A 25,881-nucleotide genomic window follows, 5' to 3' on the forward strand; every position below is an offset into this window, starting at 1 on the left:
CACCCTCTTAGGATTTACAAGAGATCATTCTTTTAATTGTTCCTATATTTGGATTTTGCTTTTAAATCAGAAACCTGATATACAATTGAGTAAGATTTGATAAAAGGAAAAAGATGGCAGAGGTCCTAACTTAGCTGTGAAGAGAAATACAGGCTGGGCTCACACCAGCAGTGGCAGAGGTCAGCTGAAGGTCGCTGATATAAGGTATTTTCCAGCATTTGTACAATTCCTACCTTCTAGTAATCACCCCTTTTTTTTTTTTTTTTCTTTTTTGCACTGCAGGGGAGAGGAAAGAAAAAACAAATAGATGGTAATAAGATATTTAATGACAGAAATGAAAATAAACTACTGCTCACACTCTCAAGAGCACAAGTCCCTGTCGTTAATTCTGCGCTATTCCCCAGCTGCATTTTGCATAGCAATGAAAAGCACTTCCAGTTCCTCTCCATGCTGCATAAAATATTAGCTCCACAGTCACAGTTTTTAAGACTAAATAAGGTTAAAGTAATTTAAGGCTGAGATAAACAGAAAAAAAAGAAAATTGATGGTTAAAAGTCTGCCAGCCCCCTGCGATGCCGAGGTGCCGGAGCAGATGTGGCGCAGAGCAATCCCTGGGACCCACAGGAAACACAAACGGGGTCAGGAGAGGAGGAGCAAGGGAGTTCAAGACTAAAGAGAAGCCAAATTGATTTTTATTATTATGTTCTTCCAGGATAGTACTTTCTTTTTGTTTATTTTCTGTCCTAAGAACAGTAATTCATACCTCGAAACAGGCTCTCATTAATATTCTATGAGAATGCTTTTTTAGCCTCAATACAATTACAGCAGAGCAATTATTATTCTTCTGTTAATACTTTAACAATACTAACAGAACTATTAACAGCTCAGCATAATGAGGCATTTGTGAAACAGAACTGTAAGGTTACTTCTGTTTAGTAAAGAAACCACAACAGAATTACACAAGTTAAATAAAATCTGAGTGTAAAAAAAGTCACTGTAAACTGATGTGCAAATGCGCCATCAGATTCCTCCCTGATTCTGAGGAATCTCCTTTTGAAAGTTAAGTCAATCCTGTACGGATATAGGACAACCAAACATTTTTAAGTGAAGGCTGAAATTCAATAGTAAATTCTTTTTTATGTTCAGTATATAATGGAGACGTCTCTTTGTGCATGCCAATGAAATCATTGGGATGCTTAGAAAGGATTTGGTAGGCACACCTGGAGGTATGTAACAGAAGAGAAAATACAAAACCATCCATAAAAAATTCCTGAGTGTGCTGTAAAAATGCATCCAGGCTGATGCTGGAGAATGTTTGTTTATTCTAAGGTGGTTATACAGCATCTCAAACACACAAGAAACATTGCTGCAATGGGAGGGAAAAGTCAGTGTTGACATCTTACCTTTATAAACCTTTTAATAAAAAGCTGCATAGTAAGGGCAACAAGCATAACCCAGATTATTAGATTTTGGAAAATTTTATTTTATATATGCCTTGTTAGAGCTCCTATTTTCCTACTGAGAGTAGTAACTGTGGAAGTTGCATTTAAAATTATTTGCTAACAGAAAGCAAATGAATACTCAGGTTCTTCAGGAGCATGGATAATCAGTGGGAAAGGTGAAATTCTCTGGCAAAAAGAGAAAGCACAATTCACTCCTGTGGTTCTCCTGTCCACAGCTACAACAGTAACAGGGTGCAAATCAAAGCATCTTCCACAGCACATACTGGAGAAAACCTGCCCCAGACTCCTTGGATCTGAGAATGCCAGGCTGGGAAAAGCTTTTTCAGTTCTTGGGAACTGAGAACAGATCCATTTCCTACAATCCTCTTAAAAGGTAAATGAAGCTGAATCCTGAATCACAGACTCTTAGTCCCTCCCATTCCCATACTGGTGAAGCTGCTCCTGCACTATTTCCCTTTAATTATGGGAAACTCTGTTCTAATATCATATACACACAATACTACCACTATTGTTAATTTATTTAATTATTAATTAATTTAATTATTCATTTAATTATGAAAATATCAACTCATTAAAGACCAGTATGGGGTTTTATTTAATCTTGTACCCACCTTGTCTGTGAGCTGATGAACCAATCTCCTCTGCCTGGTCTGCACCCACAGATGAAGCTGTCCCTTCTGGAAGGTACCACCAGCAGCCCCTTTTGCTGGTTGTACCAACTCCCCTCCTTGCTCACAGGATTATGTAAACTGTGCTTAAATTCAGGATGGGTTTTGCCCTTTTGTACTCAAATGCATCCTCTTCTCTTCATCCTGCTACATACAATAAACCCTGGATTTGTCAGGTTTGATCCTAGCTTGCAGCATGACTTACTTTGGTGAGCACTTTGCTTTAACACCTCCTCGCCCACTGCAACACCTCCTGGATATTATTCTTGAATTTGCTTTAGATAGTCAATAACAGTTTTCCACACACCTTTGTAAAAGCTTCCCTTAAGAATCTTCTTTTAAGTGACTGTTGCAGTGAATATCCCAGTCACAACGCCCTCGTGTCTTTTATTTAAAGTACAGCAGCATCACCTCTGCTCAGCAGTGATGTAAGTAAGGCTTGTCACGCTTTTGCTCTAGAGCATTAAAAAACCTGACCCAAAACCAAGTCCCTCCTAAGTGTACCTTTTAACCCACACAAAGCCAAAACAATTTATTACTATTTACATTGCTTTAATAGCTTTTTGGAGTTGCTATTTAGATGGTCTTAGTAGTAATGACTGCAGCAAGCTGGAACAGGTTCATAGCACTAAAAATAAAACCTGGGTGTCTTGAAGCCTGGGAAAAATACAGCAATGCTCCAAGGGTGTCAGTACAAACCTGCAAAACAAATTTTCCACACAGACAACATTTCTTATTCATCAATTTGAATGGACAGATATTTGGAGACAGAGAATAATTCAGTTTCTACAGGTTTCTTGGACACTCCCATCATCACGCTCCCCTTTCCCACGTGTTTCTTCTCCCACACCGAATTTGTCTGCCCTCTGCTGTCTTTCTTGCCTTGAACCAGGCTCAGGCCAACTATTTCTCTGTGTCCTGGTTTTGCCTCTCTCCCCCATGCCCCAATGATGTGATGCAGGTGATGGCTGAGCCCCCCAGGACAAGGTCTTTGTAAGCGCCAGTGCAGGAGGGCAACAAGCCACCCATTTTTGTCATTTCTTTACACTATTCTGTAATTATAGTCCCTTTTTGGCCTTTTCCCAGCCTATCCCATTATTTCTCTCTCTTTTACATACTATCCATTGCTTTTCAGGGTTCTTTCCTTTTTTATCATCCTATCACCACCAGAGTCTTTAAGAGAAAGCTGAGGCTGTTAAGTGTCTCACACCTGTCATTTCAGCATTATGATTAGAAAGCAGATTCTGAAAATCCTGATGCCACCATAAAACTGGTAAACTAAGAAACCTCACCTTAGATTCCACCACTTTATCACTGCTCTTGTATGCTTCCCTAGATACCTGCTGATCACCATCAGAGACAGGATATTGAACTGTAAGTGCTTGCTCTGAATCAGAACAGCTGTTCTTACAGATTTATTGCTAAAACAACATGGGGTCTGCCAGACCTAAGAAAATCAGCAAGAAATAAAGTTACAGACTCTTGTATTTTGCCACAAGTAACTTTGGTATTTGGAAATCCCCTTTCCTTGTCCATGTTTGTTACTGTTATGCAAAGAGAGTTAATTCTGGTGAAGATTAACACATATGTAAAGTACCCAGATGATTTCTTTGATTGTGATAGGAAACACTTAGATATGAAATTCAGCACCAAATACTTTTCAGCTTCTGAGAAATATGAGTGAAACTACTTTGAACATGATTGAGTTAAGAGCATCACCCTTATTAACATAAGAAAGAAAAACGATTTGTTGGAAAGCACTCACCATTTGAGGTACTCCATACTGTTTTCCAGCGTTATTTTCCCAGAGACACCAAGAATGGTTTGGTTTTGTGGTCTGGGTGGGGTGGGGCAGAAGGCTGTTGATGTTTTGGGAAAACCTACCACAGCTTGCTGTGTTTGCTGATCCTCAGCTACAGCAGTGAGTGGCTGCTGGCAGCCCTAACTTCAAAAACCAGCTGCAGCACAAACTGTCATCATTTCATCCATTCACTCTAGAATTAAAATCTTTTTAAAAAAATGTATAAAACAAAGAAACAAACTTTTAAAAACATTCCAAACAAACAGCAGAAGGTTTCCTCAATGGCAAAGTCCCAAGCCCAGTTGGCCAAACCCTCCCAACCACATAGCCAGCCTCTGGTTTCAGATCCAAGTCAAACTCCACTCCCCAGCAGCCTTATCTTGCCAAATTCAGAGCAAAGGAAACAGGCAGAGGGCTCCAGGCCAGGGAGAGCACAGACACACACAGCAGCACCCCAGGGCCTGCTCTGCAGTGCATTTCATTAAGGAATGCACACACTGCTGTGCTCCAGTCTGAGATATTCAGGGGCTCCAGCACTGAACAGTAACCCCACAACCCCATTTCCTTGGCTCTATCATTAAATAAACACAGGCTCCGAGATGGACTCTATGGATCTATGTCCTTTCAAAAGAATTTAGTAATTGGAGGGGGAAAAAGTAAAACTCCAAGTAAAGTGAGCAGTAAAGCGATGTTCTCATCTGGGAGTATTGCAACAGATGTTTATCATGAGCTACTGCAACAGTTAATCCAACTCCCAGCCAGATTACCTCTTTGCCTTTGGAAACCAGCCTTTTTTCCATGGGCAACTCACAGAAAACAAGGGGATGTGCCAGAACTGACAGCAAGCAGTTAACTGAATGGAGCAGGAGGGAAAAAATCCATAAAGCCCAACCAAATAAACTGATATCTGGCCCAAAAGACTTAGATGAACAGGTGTATGTGTGGGTGGGATTGGAAGGAAAAAAAATAAAGAAAAACATTTAAACAAAGCCTCCATTGACATTCTGGTCACTTAAGTGGGTACACACAAAACGAGCCAAACAGCATTTTGAACAAATCAGCAAATAATGGATTTCTTTCCTTTTTATTTTTTTGAGAGGGTAGGAAATATGATTATTGAGCTTGAATTTCAAAATTATTGAGGTGCCAATAAACCACAGTAACAACTCAGAGGTTATTCTACCCTAGGATATTCTGAGGAAGAATGAAAAAAGGAAGGTACAAATCTACAAATGCAATCTGGTATTTACTCCTCAAAGATGCAAATGCAAATCACAATTTAAAGTATCATTATTTAAAGCTGAAATCACCATTTCATAACAAATGCAAATCCCATCCCTGTTTACAACATTTCCTAAAGGCAAGTGTAGGGCTAGCGAGTCCATGCCCAGAGTACGGACTCATTTCTGCTCCTGATTTCAAAGGCATTTAATTCTGAAAAAGCTGGAGCACACATGGGTGAAAAGAGTGAGCAGTCCGCCCCTCTGAGCGTCCACAAGAGATGAAGCAAGGGAGGTGAGAGCACACTGTTCCCAGGGCATCCCCTGAGCATCACCTGTGGCTGCCCCAGCCCTGGGCACCCTCGCCCTGGCTGCCCCTGGGAACTGCTGGGAGCCACAGGTGAGGATTGCAATGCTTCCTGCAAAAGCCCTGCAATGCTTCCTGCAATGCTTCCTGCAGCCTTCACCTGCAGCCCACACCTTCCCCTGGCTGCTCCCAGCCGTGCTAACACAAGAGTCACAAATTCTGGAAACTTCTGCTCTCAACTTCCTCCCTGACTGAAGAAAATCTCAGCTTGTTGGCTGTTTGGGGCTCTTAAACAGAGAGAAACACAAATGCCAATCTGTCAAGTGTAAGAAGGATGTAAAGAGATTTTGTTCCTCTAATTGCTCAGCAGAACAATAAATGAATAAAGAGCTCTAGGCAGTCCTTTCCACTCGGCAGTATTTCTGCTGGTAATGCAAAACTATTTTCCTTGGTACTTCTCTTAATCAACAAAAACAACAGCAAGCATTACCAGTCCTTTCGTATCTGATGAAGGGATTGATGTTATTTATTCAAGAAAGTCTTTGTAAATATTCCTTCCTTTCCACAAAGACCAATGACCACAGAGCCAGAGCCTGCAGTACCTCCACTCAGCCCCTGGCCCCTCCAGGCCATTGGAGCAGGCACCCATTGGTGTGTTCACTAAAAACAACCCTTTGCAGCTTGTCTTTTTAAGGTTTTTCTTTTTCCTCCATATATCAAAAGTCATAAGTGTCAAGGGAAAGTTTGTGTTTTCTAAATTTTTAGTATTCCAGAGAAATGTATTGACATTGCATTCCGCAAATCTTGCCAAAAACGTCTTTTGTGTTCACAGCTTCAATGTTGATGATAAATTTTAAATACTAACAGTACAAAGTATGATTTAAATCAGAGCCTAAATCATAACTGTAAAAGTAATTTAAGCTAGTGAACTGGAAACCTTAATTTAAATAATCTCATTTTGCCACTATAGTTTTCCTAAAGACCTATTTGCTTTCAATGGTTGTTAGTTCTCACTGAGAAGGTAAATAAACTACATACATCTATTTAAATTATTATGAAGCCTAATATATTCTACATCTTTTATTTTTACATTTTATTAAGTAAATTCACTAGGCAATTATTTTTTTAACTATGATTCCTAAGTGCTTCAAAGATATTTAGTGAGTCCTAAAGCACCTTTTATAATGATGATGATCCCCATTTTATAGAAGGATAACTCAAAGAAGAGACAATTAACTAGTCCTGGCTCTTTCCTTCACCACATTAAACTAGCTCTAAGGTAACATGATTGATCTCCACTATAACCGCAACCTGTTACACATAATTTTTCACTCTGACTGAGCAATTGTAATAATTTGTAATTATTGATTAAGAGATCAATTAGAAGCAAATACTCAGGTAGCGGCAGCAGCAGAAGGCTGAACTAAATATCTGTGCAAGAATCAGGAGGTTTTGCTGGATGGTTTCACCAAGATATGACACTTGGAACTATTTTTACTCCATCTCCTAAAACATGGATGCAAAGGTAGCACATGGCACGTTCCGCTGCTGCCTTCCCAACACCACAGCTTGCTTGATGAGCGACCTCGATTATTCTGCCCTGAACGACAGCAAAAATAGCACTGAGATCTCTTACACAGCCCAAGAGAACACACCAGACTCCCCAGGTTGTACAACCTCTAGTTTGAGGAGTCATTTCTTAATAAGGTGCCTCGAAATGTGCAGGATGTTGTGCCAACAGCACTTAGGGTCAATGTTTCAGAGCCATTTCTGTGAACTGAATACTGCCCATCCTGCTGTGCCAGGCTGACACCTCACCTTTGCACAGTTTCTTTCCTGAGGGGTAGCAGCAGCCTGGAATGGTTACTAGTCAATATAGGCCGTGTATGAAAAGGGGGAGAAGTGCTACAGAATTATTTGCAACATTTTTCCACAGTCTCTCATCACTGTGCCCATTTTTCATTGCGCCCTAAGTTGGTCAATGGCCGGAACTGCATCTTTCCAAAAGCACATCCTGATGTCTCCTACTAAGCCAGTCCTTACCAAGCAGGAGCATCAGTGTTCCTGAAGCTACTCTACCCTCCTGTGAACCTGCTTTTCCTAGGATGCACACAAAAATTGTAGCAGGCAGGCATTAATGACCAACGACCCTCCATCCCACGGTGCAGGAAAATAAAACAGTAAGAGACACAGCGGTCTATGAAGAGCCAGATTTGATAGGAGTGACCACAAATGCCAGCTCTTCCCCTCTGGTAAGGTGGTGACCACTACAGGGATGTAGAGCAGAAGGGTCTCGAGGAGACAACCCATTGCTTGGTCCAGCTGGATTCTCCATCCCAGCGCAAGTCCTCATCTGCAGGTTCGGGGCAGAGAGCGCTGTTCCCTCCAGATCAATTCCAACAGCGTGTGCCAGAGCCCAAATTCCACCGACAGGCCCCACACACACACACACACACAGGGAGTGCTCTGCACAGGCTCCAGGCAGGATGCTGCTGCTGCTGCTGCTGCTGCTGTGGGAAGCGAGGGCTCTGAAGGCAGATGTTGTGGAAATTCATATTTCATCAAAACAGTTAATTGTGACAAGAGGGCTATAAAATTCCTTGTACTGCTTAAATTATTTCTCCACTTAGAGCAACTCCACTACCAGGAAATGTTACACGTTGCACTTTATACCCAACTGGCAGCACTCAGTGATAACATTACAGCTCTGTTAAATAACAGATAAAAAAATCACAGATCTTTAAAAAGTACAAATTAATTTTTCTCCCGTCATTCAACATAACCATTTACAAACAAACATGCCATGCAATTGTCGTTAAAAGTTTTCCAATCTAGCGCTGCATGTGTTTAAATATGAAAATTACACTTCTGAAATAAACATTGCTGCTGTCAGGGAAAAGTGCTACCATAAGTCACATCACTATAAGACAGAAACTGCCACCATGAAGACTCAATAATCCCTCACATTTCACCAAGGGAATGTTCCCTCTCCATTCATCAGGGTCACAGTAAAAGGAAAAAAGCAAACAAAAACCAGCTACAAAACAACCAGGCAGCACCTGCTAAAACTTTGATTGTTTCAGACCCACAAGTAGGTAAAACAAGAAATTCAGAGACTCTTTTGCAATGAATGAATGGTTTATCCATATTATTGGTGCCAAACATCCAGTAATCTATGCTTGGCAAATTCATAAAATTAGGAAAAAATATAACCCCCAAAAAACAACTAACAGGATTTCACTTTCTCTAATCTGACTTTTTTTTAATTTATTAAGAGTTTATTATCTATTCATACTTGGAAAATATGGTTTTTAGTAACATGTATCTACTTTGGATATTAAGTCTACCCTTAGCAACACCTAGAGTAAGAAACAAGAAGGTTTTCTGCGGCCCCATGGGGTCACAAGATCTCTACCTGGTACCAAAGAGCAACCCAGCACTGTGGCAGAGGGAGAGGAAAGCCTTCAGCTGCTCCCCTCACCTGCCCAGGTGAGCACACAGGCAGGAGGCGTGCAGGTAACTCAGCTCTGCAGCGCTCTCACCATCTCCCATATTCCTGTTCCCACCACCAGCAGGCAACGCCTGCCAGCCTGGCTGCACTTTGTTTACACTGCATTAGAAACCACAATTTGCTACTCAGGCTAAAAAAGCCTCACTAGGTATCAAACAGACCTAGACCTTATTTTGTCTGTTTTCTCAGGATGCTCTGAAAGAAGTTTATATAATGCATGAAAATTATGCATGCCGTTATGTAACAAAATCAAAGTGCCATAAAATGTACACATGGGTAGTTCTACTTTCAAACAGCAATAGCTGAACTGTTGCTGGCTTCATTTTAAAAGTACAGATCACTTGTATAAACAGCATTTATTTAATCATAATAATTACAATTTATATATATACTCTCTGACCTTGTCACCTACTCAAGTAATCACAGTCACCTCATTATAACACACTGATAAATTCATGTTAAACTCCCTGGGTGTTGCTCATTTCAGACGATTTGGGTAGGTGATCAGAGAACTGCAGGTGCACAGATTTTCCCTGGGAGATGACAAATCACCAGCGGTGCAACAGGTGCTGCTCCCGTTCATTATCCTTTTTCCCAACAGGATGCCCCTGTCCCGGTGCCTGCTGGCAGCCAGGATGTTTGTGCACCCATGGGTGCTCGGGCAGGAGCTGGGGACACTCCAGTCTGGGGCAGTGCAGCTCCTCCGGCCACTTCCCTCACCCCAGAGGGGCTGGGGCTGCTCCTGGGTAGGGCCAGGCTGAAATTCTTCCATCACTCCATGTAAAAACCTGTATTGATTCTCACAGCTTCAGGCTAGCAACAAAAAAATTAAGTTTTTATGCCTAGCAACGGAGCTGGCCCCACAAGCATCCTTCTGCCTCTGCAATGCACAGCAAGGGGTTAATCACACGTGCAGGTGTAAATCTCACTGACTACACGGTCAGAACCATTGATTTTAACCCAAATTCTATATAAGGCACCTTAAAGATTCAGCAGCAATTTCAGTTGAAAGAGCCATTCGAGCACTGATTGCTGAATGGCCATAATCAATTATTTCTATCCAAATTCTCCACTTCTCACACATCACAGAAATGGTTGTACAAATATACTACAGCTTCCAGTACCATCTCCAGCTGGGGATGCTCAGAGAGTATTTAAATTCCCAGCTAACTACTAGATGGCACAGAAATGACAGAACCCAGTCCTAACTGCAGCCTTATGCAGAGAAAAATGCCACAGAGAAAAAAGTTGCAAAATCTGTCAGCAGATTTCTCTCTCTGAAAACATATCTCCGTCAGAAATAACTTTTGCCACGAAAACCACCAGGAAACTCAGAACTTAAAAACGTGGATGTGCCTTTTATAAGATGTTAAATATACAGAAGAAATACAATAAATACAGTTGGTTGTAAAAGAGATCATGAAAAGAAAGGAGATATGTTGCAAAATAACAGAGCTAAATTCGTCCATGAAACGTATAAGAGATTTACAAGGCAAGATAAAAATAGAGAGTATTTAACTTCATATTTGTTATTTTAAACTCAAACCAAAGTGTGTTCAGATAACCGCACCTAACCACATCGATTTCCAATTAACCGAAGGGGAGGTATTGAATATTTGGCAAATCGGCACAAACAACTTATGGGAAGAATGCCGGCGCTCCCTCTGGGATGTGCCAACCCCCGCAGCCGATTCCCACTGACTTTCCGCAATTCCGCACACCACAGCTCCATTTCCCAGCCGGGGGCACCGCAGCGCCAACTCCGCGCCCGCCAAGTTGGCGGCAGCGCAGCGCCGGGACGGGCGGCAGGGCCGCGCACCGCTCCGGACCGGGGAGAGCGAGCGCGGCCCGGCCGGGATCCATCCCATCCCATCCCATCCCCTCCCGGGGAAACTCCGCCGCTGCCCCCGGCAGGCACAAAGAGCCGCGGCCCCCGAGCAGCGGGCGGGACGCGGCCGGCGCTGCCCCCGGCGCTGCCCCCGGCGCTGCGCTGGCGCGGCCCCCGCCCAGCGGCCGCCGGGGGTGCGGTGCAAAAATAATTATTGGAAAAAATAAAAAAAAAATTAAAGAATGAAAGAAAGAATCAACCATGGTGGCTCAGGACGGCGCGCAGCGATGGGGCAGCGCGCCGGGCACCGAGCGAACAGGGATCCGTCCACGCTCCCACCCACCCGCGCCGCCCTCAGCCGCGCATCGCCCTCACGCCCACCTTGCATCCCGCCCGCCGCCGGCTCCGCACCGGAATCCGCCACCGCCGCCGCCGCCGCTGGAAATACGGGGCAGGCGGGCGGACCAATGGGGGCGGAGAGCGCCGCGGCCGCAGCCAATGGCGGCCGCCCGCCGCCGGCGCCCGGCCAATCAGAGCGCAGCTCATTAGGCGGCGGCGGCCGGGAGCGGCGGGGGCGGGGAGCGGCTCTGGGCGCTCCTCGCCCGCCCCCCGCGATTCATTCTTTTCCTCCCTTTTCCCTCTGGCTTTTCCTTCCCCACCCGCGATTCATTCTTTCCTCCCTTTTTCCTCTGGCTTTTCCTTCCCCACCCCGCCTTGGTTTTCCCCACCCTTTTTTTTCCCTTGTTTTTCTTTCTTATTTCTCTCCTCTCTCTCGCTCCCCTCTTTTAACTTCCCTCTGCCCTTCTTATTTTAGGCAGGGCCTTTTCCCGGATTTTTTATGTACTCCCCCCACTGTACATTAATTATAGACACCAAAAACTTGGGGAGCCCCCAGGGAAGTTGTTCTGCTCTGTGTGGAAGGATGCTCTTGCCCAAATCACCACCGATGGTGGGGAAGCAGCAGACATTGATATTTTAGAGAACCCAAAAAGATGAGGGGATAGAAGCCACTAGAACCGGTCAAACCAAAATCGGAGCTGGTTTTGGCATGGCACACAAGCTCTGTGCATGACTTCAACAAGCTCCCAGGATGCAGAACCAGCCTTTAAAAATAACAAAACGAAACCAGCAGATGTTTCCACCACACAGCTCCACTCCAGCATGCAAAGCTGCTTCATCTGTATCACCACTGCGAAATTCTTAGCAAAGTTTTCTTATTCAAGTCAAACAATTGTGGGTATAAATACCTGCTTTGCTAAAATATAGGGAATAAACAGCCCTTTTAAAAAAATCAAATTTGTTAACATTCGTTCTTGAAAATAAACTTTTCAATCAACAAAACTCATGACTGCTTTATGTTACAGCAGAAAATTATCTGCTGCAGAACAGGGAGATAAAAATGACTCAGAATTTTCTTCTGTTTTTGCAGTTTGGTGACCCCAATAATTCCTCAGTTCCGAGCAAACTAAAACAGTGACAAAGCCCAAAGCCTGCACCTCCCATTTCTGATGCTGTACTCCTTCTTCCTCAGCCCCAGCATTTAAAATCACTAAATTGTGTTTGCTCAAAGCCCTTGCCTGAGCAGGCCACGTTGTGAATTTATTCACAGAGTTTGGCTGACACAGGGTAACACACTCTGTGAAGTGATAAACCCAATACCAACCCAAGTCTGATGATAATTTACAGGAGAAATTTTCTCTTGCAGATCAAGAGAGGTTTTTTCCTAAGGTGCCCCAAGAGCCAGGAACACTGTGTGGCTGTGAACTGCTGACAGGCAACCAATAACTGTGACAAATTATACATTCATGGCATCTGCAACAATCGATAAACTGACTCACCAAATTAATAAAATATAGATCACAAAGCATACATTTTTATTAAAGAATAACTTCATGATAACCAAGTAATGTGGATGCTTCCAAGCATAAGATTAAATTACATGCTGAGCAAATCTGGCATTTTGTGATAAACTAGGAAAATAGTCTTTGCAACAGCAACTGAGGAAGAACATCGCTGACATGGCCTATAAACATGTTTTATAAAGCACAACCCAAAGTAACCAAAAAAAACAAAACAAAACAAAACCAACCAAACCCCATAGTGAAGTGGCAGCTCAAGAATTCACTACCATATTCACAGTAATTACTTTCTAGACTTCTCCTTGTTTTGTAATTTATTCCTTCAAATGCAATGCTGATTTTGGTGTTAGAAGTAATAAAACCAGATTACCTGCATAGGGGGAGTATTTACACCAGATTAAAATTCCTCAACTAGTCAGACTTCAGCAGTCACTACTGGAGAGCACAAAGATTTTTAGCACATTTAGGATGACAGCAAATGTACTTAAATACACAAAGCAAGTGTCTGACCTGACAGGCTGACCCTGCTGGTCATAATTTCGTGCCTGCTGAATAATTCTAGTTTAAAGAACTTGCCTGAACACAGGAACACAGTGAATCCTGCTGAATTTGGAGGTCCTTTGTTTTACACATGATGAAGTTTTCCTGCATGGATATTTTCCCCTACTGAGGAATGCAGTGAGCAGAGGTTCCCCAGCCTTCTGTAAAGCTGGGAGTTGTAAAGTTGGAGAAGTTTCTCCTCTCCCAGGGAGGAAGATGGAGCATCCCTTATGGCAAAGGCTTCTCTACTGGGAAGAACATTCTCAGGCACATCCTCAGTGTCCACTGTTTGTGTTGGGTTATTCCTACACAGCTCTGAATCATCTCCTAAATGAAGAATTTAAAATACTGAGATCATGTTCATTAAAGTTCACAATTATTAGTTCCTGAAACCCCTTCATACTTGGTTTCTCCAGGCTAACTACACCATACCAACTACATTGGAAGGCTGTCCTAAATTAGTTTTAATATCTACAATGCCAGATAAAATGGTGCTTTCAGGGTGTCTTCATATGATTGATGTCTTGTCAGATCTTCCAAATATTTATTTTATTGCAAAATATCCAGCATTTCCTGGAGACTTCCATGAGTATTTTACATCCATAATGTTCATCTTCCTCAACTGCCACAGATTTCCAAGCTAAACACATGAGATGTGCTGTTTCCCATCCTTCTTTCTAGCTAATAAATAATGGAATCTTAATTCTGAACTGCTGTCATGAAACAAAGCTCAAATAGAGCCTAAGTGATACAAAAACAGTATTTGTTTATACTAGATCCGTTATTAACTTAATTCTTTCTCAAACAAATGACATTTAATAATGCATTAAACACATAAACAGGAACATATTCGAAGTTACAATCCCATCAGCTCCTTCTCATGACATTCATCTTCTCAAAGGCAATATCCACATTTCAATCGAATCATTTGTTGAACATCGTTAAGTTAATCAACAGTTCCTCAAAACCAGCTTACTACTTAAATAAGCTGCTGCCTTCCCTAGCTGTGGCAATCTAGATCAGTTTTTAAAAAAAATAATCTATTCTCTGGCATATTATTAGCAACCAGGAATTTATTATGTTACTTTCTTTCAAAATTAAGTATATTTAGAATACATACCTACATATCCCCACTCACAGACAACCATTTATCTAAATATTTCAGGAGGGTTCTGCATGGTGATCATTTCATTTACTAAGAAAATACCCACATTGCTGTGAATCCTTTCAGGCCCCAAAACGTGCCTACAGACAGCAGCAGTGCCTATTTTAGAGAAGCAGCAAACAGGACCAGCCTCAGGATTACACCCACCTCCCTCCACAGAAGATGAAGCCAGAGCATTTTCTCTTGCCATAAATTACCGCTCCCTTTATCAGCAATTATTTAACTTCCAAAAATAGCTGCAACGAGACAAATTATGAGCTATAGTTACCCAAATTTATCCCTGATATTAGGAGTGCACACATGCAGATATGTGTACCTAATCTGCTCTAAAATGTGCAATACTAAGTATTAGAATCACACATACCAGGGCATCTTTATGTCATCACCCAGATGAAATTTCTGCTGAACATCTGTGAGCCATTGCAGTGGCCAGCAATGCCCATTGTTACTGTTTTGTCTGGTGCCAGTCACTCAACCCTGGTACATTTTCTTCTAGCACACCTTCCTCCTTCCCCAATGAGTCCACAGGGGTCAAAGGGACCACCAGATTCCGGGGGGGGTAAATAAATATATCTATAAATCCATCTGTATATCACTGAGGGCAACACAGAAGTCAGGGAAGTCAGGTCAGAAGTCCATCCTCTGGAAATATTAAAGACTGAAAATATTTGAAATCCCATAAAGAGTTGGCCTGGTTTTGCTTTCTATTTCATACAGGACCTTGGGCTAGAGGGCACTTTATGGTCTGACCCAGTTCAATAATCATTTCATTAAGTACTTCAAGACTAAATTGCATCATTCTTTTCTTGGAAAGTGGAATCATTGAATATCTTAGGTTACTCAAAAGCAAATTAGAATTTGTCTACTCCTGCACTACTAGTGTGACTCACAGCAAGCACCTCCCACGTTGTCAGAGGTCTTGACAGACCACTGTGTCTCCAAAAGTACCAGCATTTCTGCTCAATCCCTATCATGCTGTGAAGTGCTGCCTCTCAGACAGCTGCATTTATCCTGTCTGTACATGCAGTTACCACAGCATCACAGAGTGCTTTGGGTTGGGAGGGATCCTAAAGATCATCCAGCTCCAGCCCTCTGCCATCAGCAGGGACACCTCCACCAGACCAGGCTGCTCCAAACCCCATCCAACCTGGCCTTGAACATTTCCAGGGATGGGGCAGCCACAGCTTCCATGGGCAACCCGTGCCAGGGCCTCCCCACCCTCACAGGGAAGAATTTCTTCCTTATATCCAACCTGACCCTTCCCTCTTGTCCTGTCTCTCCACGTCCTCGTCTCTCTGCAGCTCTCGTGTCACTCCCTGCAGGCTCTGGAAGGAGCCCTCTCAGCTGCCTCCACAGCAGAGATGCTCCAGCCCTCTCAGCATCTTCGTGGCCTCCTCTGGATCTCCAACAGATCCACGAATCTCTTATTGTGAGGCCCCAGAGCTGGAGTCAGCAACTGCAGCTCTGGGGGTCTCTGGATTCACCTTCAGCCTCTCCCCAAGCAGCTCCTGGTAGGTGGATGTGCAAACCCAGGGCACCACAGGGAATATTTCTGTGTCTGCTCTGGGGTGCCCTGACCCCCAGGGCAGCACTGACTCTGACCCTCATCCATGGAGAAAGTTTCCCAGACTTCAAGATGGACTGGAATGCACAAAGTGTGCAATAGATTATAGGGAGCAGTGCAGGTGTGTCACTGGGTGAGAAATTGAGGGTTTGGGATTTTTAGTGTGTTGTGGATGGCAGCAAGATGGAGGGCACAGGGTGTCATCCTGGGTTTCTTCTTCATGCTGCTTCTTCCTTCTCCATGGGTTTGGGTGGCATTTTGTAATTGGGCAGACCAGTCTGCATTGTGGGCTCTGTGGGATCAGTTATTGGGTTAAAAGGGAAAATAATCCAGGTGTCAGCTCTTAATTGGATGGTTTAGTGTTAAAAGCCCTTGTACCAAGAGATTGTTGGGCATTTTGTGCCTTCTAATGAAAAGCTGCAGAACTCACAGCAGTGAGACTGTTTTACTGATAGGAAATAATGAACACCTGAGTGTGAACATGAATTACTGTCCCAAGTGCCTTCAGTGCAGACCCAGAGAAACCCACAGGTGAGGGCAGGGAGGGACACAGGTCTGGGCTGGGAGCCAGGCAATCTCTGTGTTCTCAGTGATCCGAGCATTTCTTTTACTCACCTGTTAAATTGTCACATCTACAGCATTTATTATGCAGTTACCATGATACAACAATGAACTCAGATTATGATTTTTTTATGGTTAAGGTTTTCTTTGCAGTCTTGTAGGACATTAAAAGTCACAGATTCATAGGATCTATTTTTTTGCAGAGAAACTTAACAAAAGATAGGAACCCAATAGAGTTTTTTTCTCCACATTTGTTTTCAATGGCAGTAGAATAAATTGCTCCACTAAAAAGCCTTGATACTTTCTGTTTTAAAGCACAAGAACAAATGCTATTTTTAAAGTCAAAATATGTTATAATGATAGGGTTGGGGTTTGGGGTGGGTTGATTTTTGGGTTTTTGTTTTTTTTTTTTTTTGGAAGAGTAAAAATCTATTTTTTTCAGTTACAGTGAAAATTCTGAATGCATATTCACATAATTTTGCAAAACTGTCAACACTAGATACACACTTCTTTCTTTGAACTATCTCCCTGTGTTGCAACCCTCATCTAAATTTGAAAATATTTTGGTAAACATAGATGATGTTTCATGGGTGCAATTTTGAGAGCATAAGGAATTTAAGAAAACAGTTGATACTGCATTAAAATCCAAAATTGGCTTTTAAGAATCCATCAGCATGCTCAAATCAGCAACTATTAAGAAAAACATCCAGAAATGAGTATCTGCAGATAATCTACTTTCTCCTAGATTTTCTTCCCTGGAGTGTTGTTTTGGAACTTTTGAGCTCCTTTTGAAGGATATTTGTACATTCCTTTGTGGTGACATATTTTATACATTACTTAAAGAAGTTCTTCTCTCACTATTACACATTCAGCCTACATATCAGGGTAATTGTATCACAACATTTATCCCAACAGAATTTTACTTCCAGAGTGGGTTGTCCCAAGTATAGTTGATAACATCCACACTTTGCCCAGATAAAGAAAATAGTTTGAATGAAGCATTATGAGCACTAGTAGTATAAGACATTTCTTAGAAGCACAGGGCTGAGAAGATTTCCCTTGGGATATTATAGGAGAGATGTAAAATAATTTATTTCAGGAACTTAAATTTCGTTATTAAGAAAATCCCTGGTTTGTTTTGTTGCCACCACTCTCCTTGGAAAGCTGTGGTGGACTCTGGGGGCTCTGCCCATCAGGAATCCTCTTCAGAATTCAGCCTCAATTCATTCTGCAGTTGTTTGCACCATTTTTTCTTCTGCGCCCATTGGCTTTCAGTTTTTTCCTCTTGCTCCACAGAGCATCTAAAGATGAATATATTCCTCATGTCTCCCTCTGAGATGACAGCCTCTTCACCTTACTCATTAAACTGTGCAGAAATGATGAACTCATACTGATAGAGCAGAATATTCTGTTCACTTGTTTTTATGCATATCACAGGGGCTGCTAAAGCACATCCCATGATCATCCAAGCACTATTTATCTATAATGAGAACCTTGTTGCAAGTTTCCATTTTACAAAACTCTGCTATTACTCACTTAGAAGATATGACCTCTGATTTTATGTTTTGAATTTGATTCTACTTCTATTAGCCCAGTGTTCAAGATAATCTCAGTTATTTCTATGTAATATCTGGATGAGCTATTTTTTCTACAGACTGTAAGAAAGGCTCTCTAGCCCCTTGCTGTACAGTAGAATATCCCTGTTTCAGAGCTGCTATTTTTATTGTTTTAAGTACAGCACCCATACTAATTTGGTGAGCTTGTGTTAAAACTAAATAATCTCTACAGCAACATCTATCCAGATTCCTTGTTATATTTAGGATGCCTTTCAGTTTAGCCATTAGCACAGCCACTCTACTCATGCCAGGCCACCATGTGAGGCAAGCCAAGCTCCACACTCCCCTGGTCACCTCTCCTGCAACACCACACCTTTCAGAAAACAATTCTTTTTGAGTAACACCTGGTGATGAATTTCTGTGGCAATAAATGGTTCTTTAGCCCAATTTCCCAGCAGCAGCCACTCGGCTCCCATCCCACCCATGGCAATGGGACACACGGAGGGAAGCTGTGTCTGACTCTGCCCATCACTCCCCAGCAGGTGCCCGGGGTGACGTGTCCTGAGCAGCCCTGGGCACGTTCTGAGGGATCGGCCGCGTTGGTGATGCTGCATTCCAGCAGCCAAGGTCTCACTGACCTTCAGGAGGCCTCCAAACCCCAACCTCAGCTTGTTTCTTCACTGCTGGTAGCTCATAAGGTACAGGCCTGTAATTCTTAGTAGCAGTAAATACTAATTTTTAAGAGTCTTGAATTAATTCACAATAAGCTCCACAGAATTCCATAAAACACGCAAGTGCTGCTGAGGGCAGTGCTGAAGCTTTTGGGGTTTTTTTGAAGAAGAGATAATGTCTGGATTTCAAAACACTGTGGTGGTTTAGAAATGAAGGTGAAGGCTCCTCCAGAGAGGTGAAAGGAGCTGCCCTGCACACCACATGGCTGCCTCTGGCACGCTGGAGCCCTCAGAACCTCTGAAAGAGATGGTCCTGCCAAAAACTGCTCCTGCTTAAGCAGGTTTCACCATTTTTAGAAGCACTGCCAATACCAAGGCATCAAACCAGAGTCTTTGCCTGTACCTGTCTCCCTATCCCCAGAACAATCAAACACTATTGTTAAATCCTTGGTATATTAGAGCAGCCCAGGACTGCCCCGGAGGCGCAGAACCCAAATCCCTCTTCCCAAGGGATCCTCCTTGGCTTGAGCAGGCCAGCAGGGATTCAGGGTGGGATTTCTCAGAGGTGCCAGGGAGCTGGAGAACCTCTCTCTCCCTCTCTGCTGACTGAGGTGTGTTCCACAAAATGCTGCACTTTAATTATGCAATTACTCAGAACTGCACGACCCAGCTCTGGGGTTTTGCAGACACAGAGACACAAACCCTGCTCCTGGCACCGCCTCCCTCCGTGGTTGAACTCTGGAGCCCCGTGCAGGGAGAGAAGTCTTCTCAAACCCTTCCAAGAACATCAATAAAGCAGCCCTGGTTATGAGCTTCATTCGCTCTGTGCTCATTAAACCACAGCAGCTTCCCCTTGATGCTGTGCTGCATCAGACACACTGAACCTGCCTCTCTCTCTGTGGGTACACAAATGTGCTTTTCCCTTTGTCCTGCAAAACAAATCCTAACAGAAAAGTGTTTCTATTAAAACTAAATGGAATTAAACGCCAATTACCAGTTAATAATAGTCTAAAGATAGCAGTTCAGATCTGTTTAATCCCACAATAAACTGACTGCAGAGCTGACATTGGTTAGGTTTCAGCTTTTGTTTTGACTCAGAAAGAAACTACCAGTTGATTAAAAAACCTAAATTATCTTAAGCATGAACTCCACAATTGAAAATGCTCCTGAGCTTCCCTCCCTGCTCACGAGGAGTCCAACACGCCTCAGTTCCCCTGCCCACCTTCTCATCATAGCTCTGAATGCATGAGGAAGGGTTTTGGAGGTTTTACACATATTTATTAATTACCTCTTGTTTAAGAAAAGAAGATGGACTTTTCCCCTACTTCTCTGTCCCTTCATAAACTGTTTGGATCACAGATAACAGAACATATGTAGCCTACCTGGAATGACAGTACTGTTCAGTTTGGATGATATAAACCTATTTTTCACTGAAAGGAATATGTTTGTTTTCAAAGCTGCCTGAAATACAGACAACAACTGAAGGTAAAAAACCAGGTAAAATACACACTAACTAACATCATTCATTGCATTTTGTGCCCACGTTCTTGCTAGGGTGAGACTTCTTCTCACAGCCCCTCTTTGCAACAGGAGTAAGAATAGAGCAGTTCTGAGAGTTAAATCAGAAACAACAGCTTTACATTTCTTTTTATATTTTTCTGTTCCTATATGCCTTTTTTGAGCAGTTTAATACCCTTCAGAAGCTCAAAAAATTGCTCTGCCAAAAAAAAAAAAAAAAAAAAAAAAGGCTTAAGCATTTTTAGAAGCAGTGGATATACTAAGGCTTCAAACCAGAGTGTTTGCCTGTACTTGAGGCTTCTCTCTGTGAAGACAAAAGCTCTGTAATTCTCCAAAAAGCAGCAACTGATCCTGTAGTGAAGGCTGAACTCTGTGATACCCTGGCACATCCTCTTTCTTTGCTAAAATGCATTGAATAATACACAATGGAAAAATACAAGTGTTGTAATTTAATCTGGGCTGTAAATCCCTGCTGCAGACACATCTCTCCTCCAGCACCCCAATGAACACACAAGGGACAGATGAGGAGGAACAGCTTCCATGGCAGACTTGGAACGCTGTTGTGTCACTTACAACGCTTAGATCATTTGAACAAAATTACTTTTTAGTTAATCACAGAAGAAAACCTCAATAGAGTTTAGAAAAGGAAAAAATGGGAATAATTTAAGAAGGTAGCAAAGTTCCCTGCAGCCGTCCCTGGCATGGACAGCACCTTAGAAATGGGTGAAAAGCTACAGCCATTCAAGGAGAAACTAGTTTCATTTTGTTTGAAGTAGAAATTCCCTACACCAACTAAGCAAACATCCCCATCCCTTTAATAACCCAAACACTTGAAGCCAAAGTAACAAAGCAAACAAACATCTTCAACAATATTTCTTCATTTCTTGCATTGGCATGTCTGGGGCACCCAGAATTTTCTGGTAGCACTAGGAAGTATTGTTTCCTATTTTATAGCAGTGAAGAATCTAGAAAGAAAATTTTAGACCCATGAGAAGATCCACATAATTTGTCTCCAAACATACAAACTTCACCAGGTATACAGAACTACCTGCCCTACACAGTCATATAAACAGACAATCATATAAAGTGTTGGATATGTCAGAAAAAGAAAGAAGTCAGAAAAAAATAAATCAGGTTTAACACTAAGACATGCACAAAATTAAAAAGGTAAAGAATGGATTAATGACAGGGATAATGATATAAGAATAAAAATGAATCATTGAAAAGAAAACAATTTTTTGGGAAAAATCTTTGCAGAGCACCATAGAGTACCAGTGTTCCCAAAGTGATCCACAGTGCCTTGCTAAGCACCTTCTCCATTCTCTTCAATCCAGCACTAACTCTTGATACTATAAATATTAAATATCCGTTGATATCCTTCAGATATCCATAAACAGTAACAGTGTTGCTATCAATGATAACAGGATAGCATTAATATACAAAAAATGGATTTCCATTATGAAATATTATGAGTATTGTGTCTAAATAATTGTGTCTAGAAAGACTGGACTTCAGTCTTTTTTAAAAAAATAAAAATGGTTGCAATGAAAAAAGAAGAAAATTTCTATATCCCAATATTTAAGACCTGCCATTTGCTTATACAGCAACAGATAAATCAAGAGACACTAAACATGTCAGAAGTTAAGCCATCCCCCTCATTCTCCTCAAACTAGTTTTAGTTAAGTTCTCATTTTAAAATTGTCCAGTCCCTCCCTTTGCTGAGTGCAGGACATTTTGAATGTGACATTTCCCCAGCCCCCACAAGAGGAAATCCCATCACCAAAAGGGTAAATTCATTCTCCAGAAGTGACTGCATCTGAAAAGATCAGACTGTCCTTTTGGTCCACTGGGCTTTTGGGGTGAGGAAGAGTGAAATACCTAAAATTTACAGCACCAGTAAACAAAAACAACTGAAATCTACATTGAATGGCTCACTAGAGCATGTAACACTGCAGAGAAATGGGATTTTACAAGGATACAGAGGAGTAGATTTTCCATATTTGAAGACTCAACCAAAAGGGATGGGGGAAGAAGAGCAGATAGTCGTGGCATGAGGCAACAGGAATGGTGCATGAAAATATCTGAGGTTTACTATGCTGATTTGCAATTTTTTATTCATTAGCCAGATATTATTACAATGGAAATATCTGCTTATAATTTTGTTTAGTGCAGTTGAAGCTCTTAAAAAAGAAGAAAGAGAGGGGAGAGAATTGTATGTCAGAAAAGGAAAATAAGAATTCAGAGCCTGTGCTTAAGATAACATCTGTGGTCTCAATAAAATATGTAAACCAACTTGCTATGGCCCATTGTGATCTAGCCATGCCAAAACTTTTCTTCAAGGGACCGTCAACAGAGTAATGTGAAGGAACTTATTGATTTTAAAAAGAAAATACTCATTTACAAAACAATTTCTGGTTTTAATGAAGCTGAAGATTAGAAACTGCCTCACATTACCTGTTACTTACACAAAACACTGCTGCTGAATTGGAAAAGTGCAAGCAAACGGGGATTGCGTTGAATTAATTAAAGCTGTTTTCAGTTCCCCTGAAGCCTGCACAAGAGCAGCAAGGTGTGTCTGTAAGGAACCTCTCACCCCAGGCACGATGGGGATGGGGCAGGGAGTGAAAATCAAAGGTGTCCTCTGCAATCCAGCTCAGCTCAAATGCTTTAAGGGTTCTGACACCCAGGAAACCCAGAAGCCTCAGCTGCTGAGCCCACATGGGCAGAAAACATTTTTATTTCATTTTCACTGCTAGACTTTTATTGATTTACTGTGGGTTTGAACAGATACATTTCTTTTGATATTACTCAACCAACCAGTATCAAAATACATAATTGAAGGTGTTGTATATGTGTATAACATGCACATTTGAGCAGACTGACAGAAAAAGTAAAAGGTTCATTTGCTCTGGGCTTACATGAATTGCTGCAGTTGAATCTTCACTGTTTCTTCCCTGTTTTTAGTAGAAGCACAGAACTGACATCAGTGAAACAATGGAAACATTGATTGGGGAGGATGAACAGGTGATATCCATTTTTCCTTCAGAGCCAAAGAGAACATTTTGCTTTTTCAGGGAACAGCTGACATGGCTGATGAGTGTGTGGTGGGTCACAGAAGGCTGCATTGGCCACTGGGGAATACAGAATGGCCAGGATCATCACCAAATATTGATAGAATTACTACATATAATGGAAAAACCTGAAAGGTTTAGAATTTCATGGTATCCTGTAGATGGCCCTGGGATTAACATCTCCTTGAAGAAAAGATTTGAAGAAGAACATGAAGAAGAAATCACTGTTAGGAAAATTCTGTCCAGTCCTCAATAGAAAGAACCAGAGTGCATCTCACAGAGAGTCCAGAGATCTAGCCTTATCCAAAGAAGTCAAGCAACCATTAATCTCTGAATTTAAAAACATTTTTAAGCTTTTATTTATCCTGGTTGATAGGATTATTTTTTTAAAATAAATAACTTAGTGTACTAACACACAGAAACTAGACTAGGAGCTGAGCTGCACAAGAGGCTGGGTGAATCATTATTAAAATTAAATCTTGCTGATAGTCCTGGATAACCACACATCCTCATCCATGACCTCCAAAAGGCTCCAGGGCAGCTGGGGCTGGGCCAGGGTGCACAGCTCAGGCACCCCAGACTCACCCACAGCAGCAGCCACAGACAACTCTGTCACCTCCACTCCAGCCCCAGGTACTTTATGGATTTAACCACTTTATCATCTCAAATGTCCTGATAACAGCTGGATCGTCTAGAGCTCAGAAAACATGCTACAGTTTTCTTGAAAACACTGAGTATCTACCAAACCTAGGTGATTTGCACATAATGGTAGAGTTCAGGTGACTTAAAATGTTAATTGGTAATTTGTGGAAATATGTCCTGTTGAAAACACAACCAAAGATATGCAGTTTTGTCTTCTAATTATATTCCTTCCTTTAGTCTGTTATATTTTACATATTTTTTATATTCTCACACAACAATGGACTTGCTGTTTCTGGACAAACATGTAAGTGCATCTTCTTTCAGCTCATGAGAGCACACTGAGTTATATTGTCATCTCACCTGAGACCACAAGAAAAAACACCCTACCACCAGTTTTTAATGTAAAGGTTAAGATACATTTGCTCTCAAGCTCATTCTATTAAACTTTTTTCCCCTGATTAATGGTTAACTGGCAATAAGCTTGCACTTTTTTAGTGATATTTATTGCAGATTACAAGCATCACGCTGAGAAGCACATATGCAATAAGGTTTATTTCTATTTTCATGCTATTCCTTGCCAAAAACACACGGTGAAACCCATCTGTTGTATTTCCCTTCTGAGGTTAGACAAGAAAAGGAGACTCTACACAGCACTCTGTCACTGCAAACAATATTGATTAGAGCAGAGTTTGGAGATGGAATCCAAAGTGCTTACTCAGAGCAGGCATTCTGCCTCATTGATGCACACAGATAAAAATGTATATAAAACATGACATAATTGAAGAAATAATGACCAGGGGAACACAGCTCTGGAGTCTGAGATAAGGACCGAAGCAGAAGGTGAACCATCAGAGAATTGTTTCTGTACATTTGCTCACATGTACCTTCAAACATGCAAATTTTTTTGTACCACTGTTTTCTTCATTTGTGCCAATTTAATAAATGAAGTCTCTATCTGAAGAAGTGAGGAATACTTGGGAGCCCTTCTTTGTGCCTTGAGTAAAGGATGCAAGTGCTCTGATAGGGCCATGCACACTGCATTGGTTTTCCCTTTCTCACAGAAAACAGACACTGTCCCTCTTTGCAGATGGCCAGCCTTCACAATGTTTTAACTGTACTCATTTCCTCGCTCCAGACACAAGAAATGTTCTTCCTTTTATCTGTCAAGTAAATTCATGCAACACATAATTCAATGCTAATTTAGTGTGTGAAGGAGAGTAAGTAATGAGGATGTTGGCAAAATCAGCTGAGAGGATGCAAGTGGATTGTGATACACAGAGGAAGAAAGGGCACCAAAATATCAGACATAAATGGGAACAAAAATATCTGACACACAACTTCATTTGAAGGGAACGGGGCAGGCAGACACACAAGAATGGCTTTATGTTGACTACACAGGGAAATATTTCACAATTGGAGACATTCTTGTATCTAGGAACACATGGGCATACAAACCATAACTGAAACATGCAATTGTACCCCCAGAAAAGAGACTGAGCTCCAAGAGAAAATGAATGTGCAACATACAAGGATATAAATTAAAATATAAACAATTCAGCTTCAACACCAAATTTTGAAAAGTTGTTTGCAGTGTGGACACAGAGATCAACAGGACTGCACAACTTCAGTACAAGCATAAAAACACAACATATTTTTCTTTGCCCCCCTCTGAAAAGTAAACACCCACATGGCTTTTTAGGAGTTTGCATTCAGAGCTCCAGAAACCAATGTCCTCAATGTTAAAAATACTGCACAGTGGACAGCCTAAGACACATTTCAGCTTCTAAACGCTCTCTCATCAGGAATGAGTGACTTTTATTGTAAAGATACAGAATCATAGCCAACAGGGTAGCATTCAAGAATGAGCTCTCCCATCTAAACCTCAGATCCAGGGAAGTTGATCTGAGTCCTCTTCAGGCTCAGATCCTTCCTACCA

At 41.8% G+C, this 25,881-nt stretch overlaps 1 protein-coding gene across 5 annotated transcripts in view; it reads right to left on the reverse strand.

The window, feature by feature from the left end:
* CTBP1 (C-terminal binding protein 1) overlaps positions 1–25,881 on the reverse strand; it is a 236,430-nt gene that overhangs the window by 139,069 nt on the left and 71,480 nt on the right. Inside the window, exon 1 of one of the 5 annotated variants that reach the window (XM_058023771.1) lies at positions 11,180–11,251. The exons of 2 other annotated variants lie outside the window; for them this stretch is intronic. In XM_058023771.1, coding sequence (XP_057879754.1) covers positions 11,180–11,186 — 7 coding nt within the window. In that variant the 5' untranslated portion in view covers positions 11,187–11,251. Of the gene's footprint in view, positions 1–2,074; positions 2,262–11,179; positions 11,252–25,881 lie in introns of those variants that run through there. 2 more of the 5 variants (XM_058023770.1, XM_058023772.1) reach the window with 2 other exon arrangements.

Source organism: Melospiza georgiana, chromosome 5, assembly GCF_028018845.1.
Source record: "Melospiza georgiana isolate bMelGeo1 chromosome 5, bMelGeo1.pri, whole genome shotgun sequence".
NCBI lineage: Eukaryota > Metazoa > Chordata > Aves > Passeriformes > Passerellidae > Melospiza > Melospiza georgiana.